General features: G+C 46.5%; 1 protein-coding gene across 2 annotated transcripts in view; it reads left to right on the top strand.

The window, feature by feature from the left end:
* Positions 1 to 15,154, top strand: part of LRSAM1 (leucine rich repeat and sterile alpha motif containing 1) — a 30,408-nt gene extending 15,254 nt beyond the window's left edge. Inside the window, exons 18-24 of one of the 2 annotated variants that reach the window (XM_060757442.2) lie at positions 260 to 340; positions 1,640 to 1,735; positions 3,806 to 3,904; positions 4,050 to 4,181; positions 6,353 to 6,434; positions 9,056 to 9,189; positions 10,434 to 15,154. In XM_060757442.2, the coding sequence (XP_060613425.2) occupies positions 260 to 340; positions 1,640 to 1,735; positions 3,806 to 3,904; positions 4,050 to 4,181; positions 6,353 to 6,434; positions 9,056 to 9,189; positions 10,434 to 10,559 (750 nt within the window). In that variant the 3' untranslated portion in view covers positions 10,560 to 15,154. The remainder of the gene's footprint in view (positions 1 to 259; positions 341 to 1,639; positions 1,736 to 3,805; positions 3,905 to 4,049; positions 4,182 to 6,352; positions 6,435 to 9,055; positions 9,190 to 10,433) is intronic. The other variant, XM_060757444.2, reaches the window with a different exon arrangement.
* Positions 15,155 to 16,927: the final 1,773 nt, after the last annotated feature.

Genomic DNA, 16,927 nt, shown 5'->3' with positions numbered 1-16,927 from the left:
CAACAGGCTCTAGAAACCATACTCAGTGCCTTGAAGTGTTTGGGGTCCTGCCTTTTTTCCAAAGATATCCTTTAACCACGTCTGCTTGGGGTCACTTCTTGGATACTTTGGGCTTTTATTCGGTGCTTACCCAATCTCTCTTTGGCTCGAAGGGAGTCACCAAAGAGACTAGCAGCTCAAAGTCATAGCCATAGCACCCGCTGAGAGTTGAAACCCAAAACCTCCCAACTCCCCACTCCTTCTTTCGTCTTTTGCCTAGATTAAGTTAATAGAAAGAGAGCTCCTGCAGCTCACCCAGCTGGAGGTAAAGAGGCAGCAGTTGGACACCGAGGCTTTGCAGGTACGTTGGCCCTCTTTCCCGCCGCCTACGGCAGCTCTCCTTTGCACCCTTCTTGCCTTCCGCTTTGGGCAGTCTCCGAAACGGGCTTGGTTGCTTAGGCCGCAAGAGGATTCGTTCCCAGCTCCTTGGGGTTTATTCACCACAAAAGATACAAAAATCCATCGAGGGGGCCCGATTCGGATTTTAAGTGTGCAACGAGAGAAGGCACCAAAGCCTGCGGAGCATTTCACGTTCCTCGTCATGCCTTGCGAAAATCTCCTTTTGCTTCGATCCCCTCCCCTTCGGTCCAAAGCATGCTCCATCTCTTCAGTTGCATCCACTTCTGCTCAGTGGGCCGAGACAGGGCTGCATGTATTTTTGCCATTTCCCATCCATAGGCAAGAAAAAAACAAGTGCCAGGAAGCATGTACACAGTAAAGGTGCTTGAATGTGTCTTACTCCTCCGATATAATTCCTTAAGGTAAACGTAAAGGTTTCCCCTTGACATTCAGTCTAGACATGTCCGACTCTGGGGAGTGATGCTTACCTACATTTCTAAGCCGAAGAGCCAGCGTTGTCCGCAGACTCCTCCAAGGTCATGTGGCCAGCATGCTTTTGATCTACTCCCATTTGCATGTTTTCGAACTGCTAGGTTGGCAGAAGCTGGGGCTAATAGCGGGAGCTCACCCCGCTCCCCAGAGTCGAACCGCCAACCTTGTGGTGAGCAAGTTCAGCAGCTCAGTGGTTTAACCTGCTGCCAAAAAAGGGGGGAACAGTGCAGAAGCTGGGGCTAACAGTGGGAGCTCACCCCGCTCCCCAGAGTCGAACCGCCAACCTTTCGGTGAGCAAGTTCAGCAGCTCAGCGGTTTAACCTGCTGCCAAAAAAGGGGGAAACAGTGCAGAATGGATCGGTGTCCATTATATGTGCTGCTTCAGCTATTCTTCGGTTCAGAATCTGGAGCAATGAATAGATGCAGTCCTGGACAGAGCTCATACGATCATAACAATTGCTACTGAGCACAATGCAAAGTGCTGGCTTTAGCGTATAAAGCCCTAAACGGTTCTGGCCCAACTTACATGTCCGAACGCATCTCCCCTTATGACCCATCTAGGACCTTAAGATCGTCTGGGGAGGCCCTGCTCTCGTTACACAAGAGCTTTCCCACAACGAGGCTTCTCTCACACAGAGGTTTACCTCACACTCCTCAGGACTCCAAGATCTTTTTCACAGGCTGTGCAATTGGGGAGTGGGGAGGTGTGTGTTTATTTTGGATCAATAGGATCGTGGTTGATGTGCCCTTGTGAACTGATACATTTTAGGAGGTGATCGCAGAACAGCGGCGGGCCCTGACCTACTTGCTGCAGCAGCTGCTGAAAGAGAAAAAGCAGCGCGAAGAGGAACTGCTTGAAATCTTGGTAAGTGACGCCGACTCTGTAACAAAGGTCCTCCTGGTCAATCGTAGGCTGGATCGAGGTATAGGGTGGCAACCTGTGCTGGACGGGGTTGCACTCCCCCTGAAATCACAGGTCCGCAGCTTGGGTGTCCTCCTAGACTCAGTGTTGACATTTGAAGCTCAGACATCGGCGGTGGCTGGGAGGGCCTTCGCACAACTGAAGCTCGTGTACCAGCTGAAGTCGGATTTGGCCATGGTGGTCCATGCCTTAGTTACCTCTAGATTGGACTACTGCAATGCTCTCTACGTGGGGCTGCCCTTGAAGACGGCTCGGAAATTCCAAATGGTCCAACGGGCGGCAGCCAGATTATTAACTGGTGCGAATTACAGAGAGAGGTCAAGCCTCCCAATTAAGGAGCTCCACTGGCTGCCATTTATTTTCCAGGCCCAATTCAAGGTGCAGGTTTTGACATACAAAGCCCTGAACAGTTTGGGGCCCGCTTACCTGCACGGCCGCATCTCCGTCTATGAGAGTGTTTCTCAACCTGGGGGTCAGGACCCCTGGAGGGGTCACCAGGGGGGTGTCACCAAAGGCCACCAGAAAACACAGTATTTTCTGTTGGTCATGGAAGTTCTGTGTGGGAAGTTTGGCCCAATTCCATTGTTGGTGGGGTTCAGAATGCTCTTTGATTGTGGGTGAACTATAAAAACTATAAATACAATTTCAGCTGCATCCTGAAAGTTAACAGGAAAGCCAGCCTGCAGGTCTTCTTGCAGCTATTGGTTTAGAAAGGTATCTCTTTGGGTCTAGGAACCGCCTTTTTTCCTGGGCTTGAGATTTCCATTTTGGAATCTCCCCTGCCTCCTTCAGTTTTAGAGAAAAGCCTCAGATTTGCTGTAAGGCCAGTCAGGGAGCTCTGAAAAAACCATTGTAAGTACAATTGAGTAAAGGAAAGAATTGAGTTATTTAGATAGAGAAGCTGATTGAGTTATATTGATAAAGAAGCTAATTGAGATAGATAGATAGAATAGCGATTGAGTAATATTGGGTCCAATTGAGTCTCAATTGAGTTATTTAGTATAGAGGACTATTGAGATAATTATTGAACACTGTTTGCTTCATCTCCAAAACTAACCTTGGGCTGGAACAGGGAAGGCCTCCGCTTTCTAAAAGATAGTAGCTCAGGGTTGGGGTAAAAAGATCTCAGGATTTTTTCTACCATTTGGAGGAAGGCAACTCAGCGACTAGAGGAAAAAAGAAAGAAAGAACATCTCTATGGTTTCGCTAATTGACTGTTTTCTTTGTAACGTTACCAAGCTGTGCCAAGTCTGCAAGGACTCTGAGAAATAGTTCTGTTTCTACAACTCCCAAATGACAAAATCAATTCTCCCTCCAACCCCACCAATTTGGCTTATTGGGTAAGGTAAAGTAAAAATTTTCCCCTGACATTAAGTCCAGTCGTGTCCAACTCTGGGGGTTGGTGCTCAATTTCTAGGCCAAAGAGGCGGTGTTGTCCATAGACACCTCCAAGGTCATGTGGCCGACATGACTGCATGGAGCTCTGTTATTGGGTATTTGTGCCAAATTTGGTCCAATGAATGAAAATACATCCTGCATTTCAGATATTTACATTATGATTCCAAACAGTAACACAATTACCGTTAGGAAGTAGCAATGATAATAATTTTATTATTAAAATAAGGGGTCGTGGCATTAGGAAGATTGAGAATCACTGGTCTATTGTGTTGATGGTCATGGCCTCATGTAAGCTGCCTTGAGTCCCCCTGAGGGAGATGGAGCGGGATATAAATAAATAAATAAATAAATAAATAATAATTATTATTATTAAAATCAGCAGCTTTTTTGACCATCTGAGCTTCTCTTTCAGGCTGTCCTCTAAACTCTGAATTTAGTAATCTTTCTAGTATCTGATGGAGGAACAGATAGTTCTTAGTAACCATTGTGAGACTGAGTTTTTTGGGACGGAGAGCAAGGGAATATCTCTCTGGGAAGGAATACACTTACATCGAACCCACTAGCAATGGAAGTGATAAGCAGCCACATGACAGGTCTTGTTCTTCTCCCTTGTAGAAAGAGTTGGAGTCCAAGAGTGAGACCAAGCAGGAGAACTATTGGCTGATTCAGTACCAAAGGTTGCTTGATCAGAAGCCGCTTTCGCTCCGGTTGCAGGTAAGCAAATAGCGTCGTCCAGGGAGACTCCCTCCCTTGTGATTCATTCAGATCTCTTGGTCCCACTTGAAGCAATTTCTGTGTTACATTGAAGACATTCTAGGTCTTCACCAGCGTCTTTACTCTCCTCCTTCTCTTTTACCAGGAGGAAGGCCTGGAGCAACAGTTGGTCAAGCTGCTGACCGAGCTGTCGGCCGACCAGTACCTGCCCATCTTCGCCCACCATCGAATCTCGCTCAAAATGCTCAGCGCGATGGTCCCAGCAGACTTGGCAAAGGTAAAAGGCATGGGGAAACTGCATACCCAGAAAGAGACCCATGGCCACTCCCCCTCCTCCTCGCGGGGAAACAGCAGCCGTTAAAGCATGAGGAGCCAGGTGTACGTGCACGGCCACACATACACACATGAAGGCTTGCCGCATGGTGAAGGCTTGCCGCATGGCGCCCCTTCTCTTTCCCTGCTATGTCAGGAGGGCAGTCTCCTCCTCCTTTCCCTGTTGGAAGAGGAAGGGGCGGATGAGTGGCAGCGGCAGCAGCGGAACCCCCAGGCAAAGAAGAAGGGGAGGAGGAGGAGGAGGAGGAGGCGAGGAAGGTCGATGGTGCTTGAGTGAAGGACCTTCCTTCTCTCCCTCACTCCCTTTCCTTCTTTCCTCCCTCTCCTTCCTTCCCCCTTCCTTTACTTTTCTTCTTTCTCCTTCCTTTCCTTCTTTCCCTCCTTCCCTTCCTTCCTGTCTCTCCTTCCTTTTTCCTTTCCTTCTTTTCCTTCCTTCCTCCCTTCCTTTTCTTCTTCTTTCCTGGTCTTTATTTCCTTCCCTTCATTTCCTTCCCTCCCTCCTTTCTTCATCCCCCCTCCCTTTCCCTTCTTCCTTCCTTCCTTCCTTCCTTCCTTCCTTCCTTCCTTCCTTCCTTCCTTCCTTCCTTCCTGTCCCTCCTTCTTTCTTTTCCTTCCTTCCCTTCTTTCCCTCCCTCCCTTTCTTTTTCCTTCCTTCCTGTCCTTCCTTCCTTCCTTCTTCCTTTCCTTCTTTCTACATAAGATATGAATACAATATTAAATGGGACACTCAAGAAGTAATGAGAGAAGGAGAGAAAGAGGGAAGGAATGAAGGAGGGAAAGGGGGAAGGAAGGAAGGAAGGAAGGAAGGAAGGAAGGAAGGAAGGAAGGAAGGAAGGAAGGAAAGGTAGAGAAGCAAGGAAGGAGAGAAGGAAATAAAAACGTGAAAGGATAAAGAGAGGGAAGGAAGGAGAGAAGGAACAAAAGATAGGGAAGGAAGGAAGGAAGGAGAGAAGGAAGGATGTAACCAAAGAGCAAAGAAAGGGTGGAAAGAAACAGGTAGAGAGGGAAGAAAGAAAGAGAAATAGGGAAAGAAAAAGAGGAAAGAAAGGGAAGAGGGAAGGAAGGAGAGAAAGAGGGAGTGAAGGTTGGCCACAGCAACGTGTGGTGGGTACAGCTAGTATAATATATATTTCTAATATTATAATGTAATGCAATATACTACTACTACTAATAATATGATATTATAATTATATATTTATATTAAATGTAATATTCATAATAATATTACAATATAATGGCATAGTACAATATAGTAATATTTAATACTGATATTGTACTATGCTAATAATATAATATATTGTATGTATATATAGCTTGTAAGCTGCTCTGAGTCCCCTTCAGGGTGAGAAGGGCGGCATATACATGTTGTAAATAAATAAATAAATAAATAAATAAATGTTAGTAGGCCTCAGCATGAGAACCCCTCAGTGTGAGAGAGGCCTCACTGTGAGAAGGCCTCAGTGTTAGGTCGCCTCAGTGTGAGAGAGGCATCAGTCTGAGAGAGCTGCATTTCAATATAAGCAGGTGTGTCTGTAGTTTAGTAGTCCTGTGTGAGAAGGCCTCCGTGTGAGAAAGCTTCAGTGTGAGGTAGGCCTCAGTGTGAGAGTAGGCCTCAATATGAGAAGGCCTCATGTGTGCAACCATATTATTTTACTGCAAAGAAAAGCCTCCTAAGGAAGAGATGACATTGGTCTGTGTGTTTTGTTCTTTTATCACCTTGGGCTACTGGTACTAGGTCACGCTCCTGCTAATACTCTGCTACATATTCATGTGGAGTGTTTTTTGTTAATAAGCACTCGTCCAACAGATATGGCTTCTGTGGTTATGAGAGTCTTACAATATTCCTTATCCCTGTTCTGAGCTCAACTTGTGTTGACGAAGGCTTTCATGGCCAGAATGATTGGGTTGCTATGAGTTTTCCGGGCTGTCTGGCCATGTTCCAGAAGCATTCTCTCCTTACGTTTTGCCCACATCTATGGCAGGCATCCTTACAGGTTGTGAGGTCTGTTGGGAACTAGGCAAGTGAGGTTTATATATCCAACAGTGCAAACAAAGTGATCAACAAAATAAGGAAGAAAGGCAGAAAGCTTTGTTTTCCTTTGTGTCCTCTTGCAGATAGGAATCACTGAAACCGGCCTGCAACTCTCCATCATTCGGAGGGCCAAGGAGATACTGGCAGTTGCGGAAACTATACCAGGTAACATATCTTTGCGCGTTTCTCTCCTTCCCAAAGAAAGATCCTGCCATCACATTCTCCTCAAGTCACTATTATTGTTATCTCTCCATAGCTGTGGATTCTAATAATAATAATAATAATAATAATAATAATAATAATAAGCCCAATAACAAGCCATTCGAACCAATGCCATCAAAGCCAGAATTGAAAAGTTGAGGACAGATCCCAAGAGTAGACTCTGCAAGGAAGCAGATGAAACAATAGATCCCATCCTCAGCTGCTGCAAGAAGATCGCGCAGACAGACTACAAGCAGACGCATAACACCATTGCTCAGGTGATTCATTGGAACTTGTGCCACAAACACCATCTGTCTGTGACAAAGAACTGGTGGGATCACAAGCCGGAAAAAGTTACAGAAAATGAACACGTCAAACTACTCTGGGACTTCCGGATTCAGACAGACAGAGTTTGGACTACTGACCTCATGATTGTGTTAAAAAAACAACGTATGGATTGTTGATGTTGCAATCCCAGGCGACAGCAGGATTGAAGAGAAACAACTGGAAAATATGACGGGATGTGAGGATTTAAAGATTGAACTGCAAAGACTCTGGCACAAACCAGGCAAGGTGGTCCCAGTGGTGATCGGCACACTGGGTGCAGTGCCTAAAGACCTTGGCCTGCACTTAAACACAATCGGTGCTAACAAAATTACTATCTGCCAGCTGCAAAAGGCCACCCTACTCAGATCTGCACGCATTATTCGCCGATACATCACACAGTCCTAGACACTTGGAAGTGTCCGACATGTGATCCAATACAACAGCCAGCAGAGTGTCTGCTGTGGACTCATCTTGTGGTGTTTCAAATAATAATAATAATAAGAAGAAGAAGAAGAAGAAGAAGAATAGGATTTAAAGATCGAACTGCAAAGACTCTAACACAAGGCAGTCAAGGGGACCCCAGTGGTGATGGGCACACTGGGTGCAGCGCCTACAGACCTTGGCCTGCACTTAAACACAATTTGTGATGACAAGACTACCATCTGCCAGCTGCAAAAGGCCACCTTATTGGGAGCTGCACGCATTATTCGCTGATACATCACATAGCCCAAGACACTTGGGAAGTGTCCGACGTGTGATCCAATACTACAGCCAGCAGAGTGTCTGCTGTGGATTCATCTTGTTGTGTTTCAAATAAATAAATAAACAATAATAGGATTTAAAGATCGAACTGCAAAGACTTTGGCACAAGGCAGTTAAGGGGCCCCCAGTGGTGATTGGCACACTGGGTGCAGTGCCTCAAAACCTTGGCCTGCACTTAAACACAATTGGCACTGACAAGACTACCATCTGCCAGCTGCAAAAGGCCACCTTACTGGGATCAGCACGCATTATTCGCCAATATATCACACAGTCCTAGACTCATCTTGTGGTGTTTCAAATAAAATAATAATAATAATAATAATAATAATAATAATAATAATAGGATCTGCGCGCATCATTTGAAAATACATCACACAGTCCTAGACAATTGGGAAGTGTTCGACTTGTGATTTTGTGATATGAAATCCAGCATATAGATCTCGTTTTTCTGTGACATACTGTGCTTTTGTGTCAGTAAAATAATAATAATAATAATAATAATAATAATAATAATAATAATTTATCTCTAGACTTCCCTCTCTGCAGAAAGGGACCCAGGGTAGTTTACATATAGCAAAGGCAAACATTCAATGCCTTACAAAGTACAAACAACATCAGAAATAATACAAAATAACGATCATAGAGAAGGCCCCCTCTCTCGTTCCCACTAGCTGTGCTTGAGACCGGAGTGGGACTGAGAGCAGGGCCTCCTTTGCTGACTGCAGTGCATGAGATGGCCTAGATAGGGAAATGCGATTGGACAAATAACCTGGACCCGAACCTAAATGGGCTTTATAGGTAACAACCTTTCTATTTAGCCTGGAAGCAGACTAACAACCAATGAAGCAGCCATAGTATGGGAGTGGTTCTCTCCCTGCATGGCGCTCCAGTTAGTAATCTGGCTGCCAATCTTTGGACTAGTTGTAGCTTCTGAACTATTTTCAAGGCATCCCTAAGTAGAGAGTGTTGCAGTAGTCCAAACGGGAAGTGACTAAGGTGTGGCCAAGTTGGGCGTCTCAAGGTATGGGCACAGTTGACGCACAAACTTTAACTCTGCAAGGTCAAGATCCAGTAGTCCTGGATCAACCGCAGACCGCGAAGCTGTGACTTCAAGGAGCGTGATGCCATCCAACACAGGCTGAAGTCCCGCCTTACGTCTGATCAAGAATATTTTTGTCTTGCCTGGATTTAGCTTCAGATTGTTGGCTTTCATCCACTTCATCACTGTTGACAGACAATGGTTTAGGGTCAGGGTGGCATTCTTGGCATTGGGTGGAAAGCAATAATAGTGTTGGGTGTTGTCCACATAAATTTGGCACCGAACTCCAAAACTCTGGATGATCTCTCCCAGTGGTTTCTATCCCAGAAACATCCAGTTCAATCCCAGGAAGACACAATTCAAGCCCTTCTGACAGATGCCCTGCAGGGCCCTCTTTCTCCTCCTTTGGGGACTGTTCCTCCGCTAGCTCTCAATTTTCCTTCTGCTTTCCTTTCAGAGTTGCTGAAGCCCACAGAAGAAATGGTGCCTTCTGCCCCAGCATCCAGGGAAGAGACCCCAAGCGCCGAAGCCCCTTCGGCCCCGCCTCCAGAAGAGCAGCACTGCGAATGTGTCGTCTGCATGGAGCAACAGGTAAGCCTCCTTCAAATGCGCCTTCTGTTCTCTACCAGTGAGGTACAGGGAGGGCCTTGGGGCCACAACATACATCCTAACAGCAGCGCACAACTTCTCTTCATTGTTAGTTTTCCTGGCTGTACCTCAGTTCCAGCAGCATTCTCTCCTGACATTTCGCCCACATCTATGGCAGGCATCCTCAGAGGTTGTGAGGTCTGTTGGAAATTTGCCAAGCAGGATTATATACCCATGGAATGATGTCCAGGGTGGGAGAAAGAACTATTGTCTGTTGGAGGAAGATGTGAGTGTTGCTATTGGCCAGCTTGATTAGCACTGAATGGCCTTGCAGTTTCATAGTCTGGCTGATCCGTGCCTGAGGGAATGCTTTGTTGGGAGGTGTTAGCTGGTCCTAACTGCAGGAACCAGCCAGGCTTTGCAGCTGCAGGGCCATTCAGTGCTAATCAAGGTGGCCAATATCTATGGAATGATGTCTCAGGCCAGTTCACAACAGGTGATTCATAGACAATAATATAAAACATCACAGCCTCATAATACATAAAATACATTAAAATACAATCATACAATTACACAAGGCCAGGTCGTCAGAGTGACTTTAAGTTCAGAACAGTAAATAAACAGCAACACTCAGACTGGAAACAATCAGGGCCAGCTAACATCTCCCAACAAAGGACCCCCCCCCCCCAGACAGGAAGCAGCCAGCTGGCCAATGGCAACATTGGGTTGTTGTAGGTTTTTTCGGGCTATATGGCCATGTTCTAGAGGCATTCTCTCCTGACGTTTCGCCTGCATCTATGGCAAGCATCCTCTGAGGTAGTGAGGTCTGTGGGAACTAGGAAAAAAGGGTTTATATATCTGTGGAATGACCAAGGTGGGGCAAAGGACTCTTGTCTGCTGGAGCTAGGTGTGAATCTTTCAACTGACCACCTTGATTAGCATTTGATGGCCTGGCAGTGCCTGGAGCAATCTTTTGTTGGCAACATTCATTGTCAAATAGACGAAAAGTTCTTTCTCCCACCCTGGACATTATTCCACACACACACACACATATATATATATATACCCCACTTGCCTAGTTTCTGACACACTTCACAACCTCTGAGGATGCCTGCCATAGATGTGGGCAAAACGTCAGGAGAGAATGCTGCTAGAAAATGGTCAAACAGTCTGGAAAACTCACAGAAACCCAGTGATTCTGGCCATGAAAGCCTTTGACAACACACCTCTCCATTTCTCCTTCTTAGGCTCAAGTGATCTTCCTGAACTGCGGCCACGTCTGCTGCTGCCAGACCTGCTCTGACGCCCTCAGCACCTGCCCACTGTGCCGCCAGGACATTGTGCACCGGATCCGCATCTTCCACAGCGGTTAGGCACAGATGGGTCTTCCTTCGGCATTGCATGCCTCCCAGCGATGGATGGATGGAAGGGGCATTGGGGTGCTGAGGATGGGTGGCGCGGTAGGAAGGCATATATATGCGTGGAATTTGCACTACCTCCTTGTTCTTCATAATCGCCTAATGCTTGTTGTTGTCGTCCTCCCCGTCGTGTGTTCACTTGGCATGGCAGCCCCAAGGATGCTTAACCTAGCCAACAAAGGCTTCCTGTTTCATAAAGCTCCGGAAGCTGTTCTTTAGCCAGGAGCCGAATGCAATGACAAATATATTTGGTACAGGACCCCAAAGAATGCATGGATGGCCTCCTGTTAGAGGGAAGCGTTCAGTCATTGCTGACTCTGCTTTGACTGTACAACACAGAAGGCTATGTCTCTCTTTTGCCAGTTACGGGTTGCGGGCTGCTAGCTATCCAGATTATGGCTGTCGTTTTGGTGACACTGGATGTTGTGAGTTTTCCAGGCTGTATGGACATTCTCTCCTGACGTTTCACCCACATCTATGGCAGGCATCCTCAGAGATTGTGAGGTTTGTTGCAAACTAGGCAAGTGGGTTTTGGAATCATAGAGTTGGAAGAGACCTAATGGACCATCCAGTCCAACCCCCTGCAAAGAAGCAGGAAAATCAAATTCAAAGCACCCCCGACAGATGGCCTGTTTTGATTCATATCGCGCAATAGCAAGCATAACGCAGTATGCCAGTACCAAGCTATCCGCCCCCACTTGGGACTAACGTCAGGCTTATATACCTTACTTGTTGACAACTTAAGGTTCCTCTTTACCCTTATTTAGGCATTGGGAGTGTTACATTGTAAGTGTTAAGCAAACATTTCCTTTAGCTGCATCTTTGAATCTTTGAACAGAAGTTGATAATGTGCCTTCTCTGACACCCTCTAATGACAGACTGACAAAATGGCGTTACTTTGGTTCACTGATCCTCTCACCACCATTTAGTTCTTGAATGCTGCAGGAATCTGCTTTTAAAACCTTTAAGCACCGAGGCACACTTGAGTCAGATGTAATGAAACATAAACAATGAAGTTTATTTACAAGAACAAGAACAATTCAGATTACAAAGCTTGGCTGTTTCAGAGATTTGTCTTGAAAGTGTGTGGTTACATAAAGCAGTTCTGACTTAGTTACACAAGAAACTCTTCTTTCTCCCTCCACACAATAATACTGACAGGAATGCTTCTCTGACAGTAATTCTCCAACAGCGCAGATAGTCCTAACCTGGATCTCTCTGTTTCCCAGCTATCTTCCTAATAGTTGTAACCTCCTCACTAGCTGTTCCTGCTAGCAACTGGCCAATCTCAGGCCTTTCTCTCTACACCACTCCACGCTTCTAACACCCTCTCCCGTTGACACCTAGGTTCAATCTCATGACAGGGTTTTAAAAACCTTTCCTTAAAGACATTTTTGTTCTTTTTCCACTTTAACTCAGCCAGTCACCGTCCTCCCTCATTTCCCTCCAAAGCTGCTCTTTCTGAACACGCGCCCTTCAGGAAATGAGTGACTAAAGTGGATTCCCCCAGCACCCTTTCCAAGATGGCTGTCGAACTCCTTGGGCATACTATTTTCCAAGGCTTCTCTCAGCCTAACTGGTAGGGAATTCACTACACCTGACATGGTGGTTGTAAGAGTGGTCCAGCATTTCTGTGTTCTCCAATAATATGGTGTGTCCAGGTTGGTTCATCAGGTGCTCTGCTATGGCTGACTTCTCGGGTTGAATTAGTCTGCAGTGCCTTTCATGTTCCTTGATTCGTGCCTGGGCAATGTGGTGCTTGGTGGTCCCCATGTAGACTTGTCCACAGCTGCATGAGATACGGGAGACTCCTGCAGAGGTGAGAGGATCCCTCTTATCCTTTCCTGAATGTTGGATTTTCTTGGTGAGTCTGGGGACAGTTTGTAGGTTATGTTACTTCGTCAGTTTCCCTCTGCGGTCAGTGGTTCCCTTGATGTAGGTTAAGAACACTTCTCTTCTGGGTGGATCTTCATCTTGACTCTCGTGGCTTGTTCTTGGCCTTGCAGCTCTTCTGATGTCTATGGTGGTGTCTCCATTGGCTTGTTGAGCCCTTTGTAATGCTAATCAAGGTTATTTGCAACATTCCCACTTGGCTCAATCAGACAAGAGTTCTTTCTCGCAACCTGGACTTCAAACCCAACTTGCCTAGTTTCCAACAAACCTCACAACCTCTGAGAATGCCTGCCATAGATGTGGGTGAAACATCAGGAGAGAATGCTTCTGGAACGTGGCCAGTCAGCCCCGGAAAACTCATAGCAACCCAATCCAGATTATGGCCATTGGTTTTTGCCTGTTTTGTTGATGGGCATAGTGCAATACATCTGGAGGAACCTCCCAATGATGTAAACACGAGGCCAAAGCATTTCCAGTCCTGTTTACTAGACGGGAATAGGAGTATAAACAATGGATGTCAATGGGCATAGTGCGATACATCTGGGATAACTTCCTTCTGATGTAAAGATGAAGCCAAGGCATTTCCAACCCTGTTTACTAGGCCTGAATAGCAATATCAATGATGCATGTCGATGGGCATAGTGCGATACATCTGGGGGAGCCTCCCACTGATGTAAACACGAGGCCAAGGCATTTCCAACCCTGTTTACTAGACAAGAATAGGAGTGTCAACAATGGATGTCGATGGGCATAGTGTGATACATCTGGGATAACCTCCCTCTGATGTAAAGATGAAGCCAAGGCATTTCCAGCCCTGTTTACTAATGAGAATAGGAGTGTCAATGATGGGTGTCAATGGGCATAATGCGATACATCTGGAGGAACCTCCCACTGATGTAAATAGAAAGCCAAGGCATTTCCAGCCCTGTTTACTAGACCAGAATAGGAGTGTCAATGATGGGTGTCAATGGGCATAGTGTGATACATCTGGGATAACCTCCCTCTGATGTAAAGATGAAGCCAAGGCATTTCCAGCACTGTTTACTAGGCCGGAATAGTCTCAGTGATGGATGTTGATGGGCATAGTGCAATACATTTGGGTGAACCTCCTACTGATGTAAACACGAGGCCCAGGCACTTCCGGCCCTGTTTACTAGGCCAGAATAGCAGTACCAACCTCTGTGTCTCATTGAAAGAGAGGTATAAGAACTTTTCCAACTCCCATTCTATCCTTTCCATTAACTAGAGGAGGAAGTACTAGACCAGATATAAGAGGTGTTTTCCCCTCGATGGGTGAAAGATCGGAGCCAGTGCTATTAGCCCTGTTTACCGCACTTGCTTATTCCTTTTCCAGGAATGTGTTGAAAAGCTGGCAGATCCAAAAGGCAGTCTCAATCTCAGGGAGGGCCTGCTGAGCATTGTCTGGTTGGATGAAGGCCGATCCACCCCCCCCCCCCCACCCTCGTCCTCTTGTTTCTGCCTATCGTTGTGTGGCCTCTTGGTTAATTAGTCAGTAATTGGCCTTTTGTGGTGCCAAGTCAACACAAGAAGGGTGTTGGCTACCCTTCAACCTGGCAGGTTTCCCGTCAGGAGAAAGTGGACGCGGGGAAAGAAGAGCTCGAATGTGGCTTTGTCCCTCCTGGTGCCAGAAACCCATCTGCTCTTGTCCCAATTTTTGCCTCCTCCCGCCACTGCCCCCGCCACCACGGCAGCGCATGGGATGAGGGAGGCCCAATTGGAGGGGCATTTACAGAGGCGCCTCAACACTAAATGCGCCCCTGGGCAAAATGGAACTATACCGCAAAGGCTTACTTTGCGTAATGGATGGACCGTCCCTGCCTCCTGGTGCCAGAAATCTATCTGCTCTTGTCCCAAACTTCTCATCCTCAGCTGGAGAGGGACAAAAGAAGGGGATGATGGAGGCACTCTGAACCAGTGTAGCGGGCTTCTTTTCCATTTCATTCACCTGATTCTGGCCCATAACAGCAGCAACCCTTGGGACCTAGGAATGTACCGGTGTTACTCTCTCCTAGTCATTTGGAACTGAATGCAGATCTTCCCAAAATCTACAATCCAGAGAAGTTTCTCATTCTGGTCCCTTTCTTCTCCTGAGTCTGTTTTGATTTGCCAAATGGTGCAGCCATTTTGCATTTTTTTCCGAGCAGTTGCACATGCCCAAAGGACATATGGCCTTTTCTCAGCCCGCAAATAACAAAGCTGCTTCTTGCCTTAAGAATCACTTGGACTTTGTTTCAGAATCTTGTCCACATTGCAGATATCCTGGATTCTAATCTTGGTAGTTGAAATGCTTTCAACTAGGTTTGCTCTCATTGTAATGTCACGGTACTCATGCGCTCCCCAAGATCCCATTTGTTTGTACTGAGAATCTTGGGAATGGTTCGTTTGTGAATCCCCATCAGCTCCCTCTAGAAAATTACAATTCTGAATGTTCTAGGTGAGAGAAAAGGAGCCATAATAAGTCAGATATCGGCATTTACTCTTCTTCCTGTCCGCAGCAGAAAAATATCACTCACATTACCTCTATTGCATAAGCCGTTCAGTCACATATACTGCATGGATACGCGTTTCCAAGCGTTGGGCCTCTCATTGTGATCCGTCTCCTATATCCACTACAGAAATAAAGTTACTAAGGTCAATTGTGTTTCTTTTCCTTTATGTTCCTTCGAGAACGGCAAAGGATGCTTGATGGGTGGTCAAGCATCCGTCATGGGAATGTTCAGTATCAGAAACTAGAGCTGATGTGGTCTATCCAATGCAGTTTTCTTAAACAGCACTCCAAACTGAATCTAAAGTTAACCAAAAACTAATTCGTAATCGGGTTGTTGTAGGTTTTTTCGTGCTATATGGCCATGTTCTAGAGGCATTCCCTCCTCACTACCTCTGAGGATGCTTGCCATAGATGCAGGCGAAACGTCAGAAGAGAATGCCTCTAGAACATGGCTATATAGCCCGAAAAAACCTACAACCCAGTGATTCCAGCCATGAAAGCATTCGACAATACATTAATTAGTAATCCTTTTGGTACTAATGTTGGAGAGTGATCTCTGGTCCAAGTGGTCCCTGATCAAAGTGGTCTCTGGTCAAAGTGATCTCTGATCCATGTGGTCCCTGGTCCATGCAGTCCCTGGTCAAAGTGGTCTCTGATCCATGTGGCCCCTGGTCAAAATGTTCCCTGGTCCATGTGGTCCCTGGTCAAAATGTTCCCTGGTGCATGTGGTCCCTGGTCAAAGTGATCTCTGATCCATGTGGTCCCTTGGTCAAAATGTTCCCTGGTCCAAGTGGTCCCTGGTCAAAGTGATCTCTGATCCATGTGGTCCCTGGTCCAAATGTTCCCTGGTCCAAGTGGTCCCTGTTCAAAGTGATCTCTGATCCATGTGCTCCCTGGTCAAAATGTTCCCTGGTCCATGTGGTCCCTGTTCAAAGTGATCTCTGATCCATGTGGTCTTTGGTCCATGTGGTCCCTAGTCCATGTGGCCCCTGGTCCATGTGGTCCCTGGTCCTTGTGGTCCCTGGTCAAAATGTTCCCTGGTCCATGTGGTCCCTGGTCAAAATGTTTCCTGGTCCATGTGGTCCCTGGTCAAAATGTTCCCTGGTCCATGTGGTCCCTGGTCAAAGTGGTTTCTGGTCAAAATGTTCCCTGGTCCAAGTGGCCCCTGGTCAAAGTGATCTCTGATCCATGTGGTCCCTAGTCCATGTGGTCCCTGGTCAAAATGTTCCCTGATACATGTGGTCCCTGGTCAAAGTGGTCCCTGGTCAAAATGTTCCCTGGTCCAAGTCGTCCCTGGTCAAAGTGATCTCTGATCCATGTGGTCCTTGGTCCAAGTGGTCCCTGGTCAAAGTGGTCTCTGTTCAAAGTGATTTCTGGTCCATGTGGTCCCTGGTCAAACTGGTCCCTAGTTAAGTGGTCCCTGGTCAAAGTGGTCCCTGGTTAGAAAAAAGGTTAAGAACCACTGCTCTAAGGATTCTAAAGTCCATTTGTCAGCAAACTATAAGGCACAGCCAGCCTGGATTTCTCGTCTCAGAAGGATCCAGCCATTCCCCTTTCTGTAGACAAAAGTTTGCATGTAAATCTGCCACCAACCCAAGATCTGCTTTAGCTCATTTGCGCCTGATGTTGGGTCATAGTTCGGTAATTCCTCACACCCACCCAAACCAAACACATAAACAGAACACGCCGCCTCCGGTTAACAAGTAATCAATTAAGGACTAAAGTTCAGCCCCTGGGGAGGCAATCCGCCTTTATCTGCCGACCAGAGGCGTGCAATTAACACAGCTCTCGCCATTTAGCTTTGGCCAGGAGACCTCAACGATAACGTCCAGATTTGGAGGAGAGCTCTTGGCCCTGGAACCACTCCAATGAGGAGAGACAGATCATCAGATAAGTCTTTGCCTTGTGGATAGACTGAGAT

The sequence above is a fragment of the Anolis sagrei genome, chromosome 11 (genome assembly GCF_037176765.1).
Source record: "Anolis sagrei isolate rAnoSag1 chromosome 11, rAnoSag1.mat, whole genome shotgun sequence".
Lineage (NCBI taxonomy): Eukaryota > Metazoa > Chordata > Lepidosauria > Squamata > Dactyloidae > Anolis > Anolis sagrei.
This window is presented reverse-complemented; position numbering and strand designations above follow the sequence as displayed.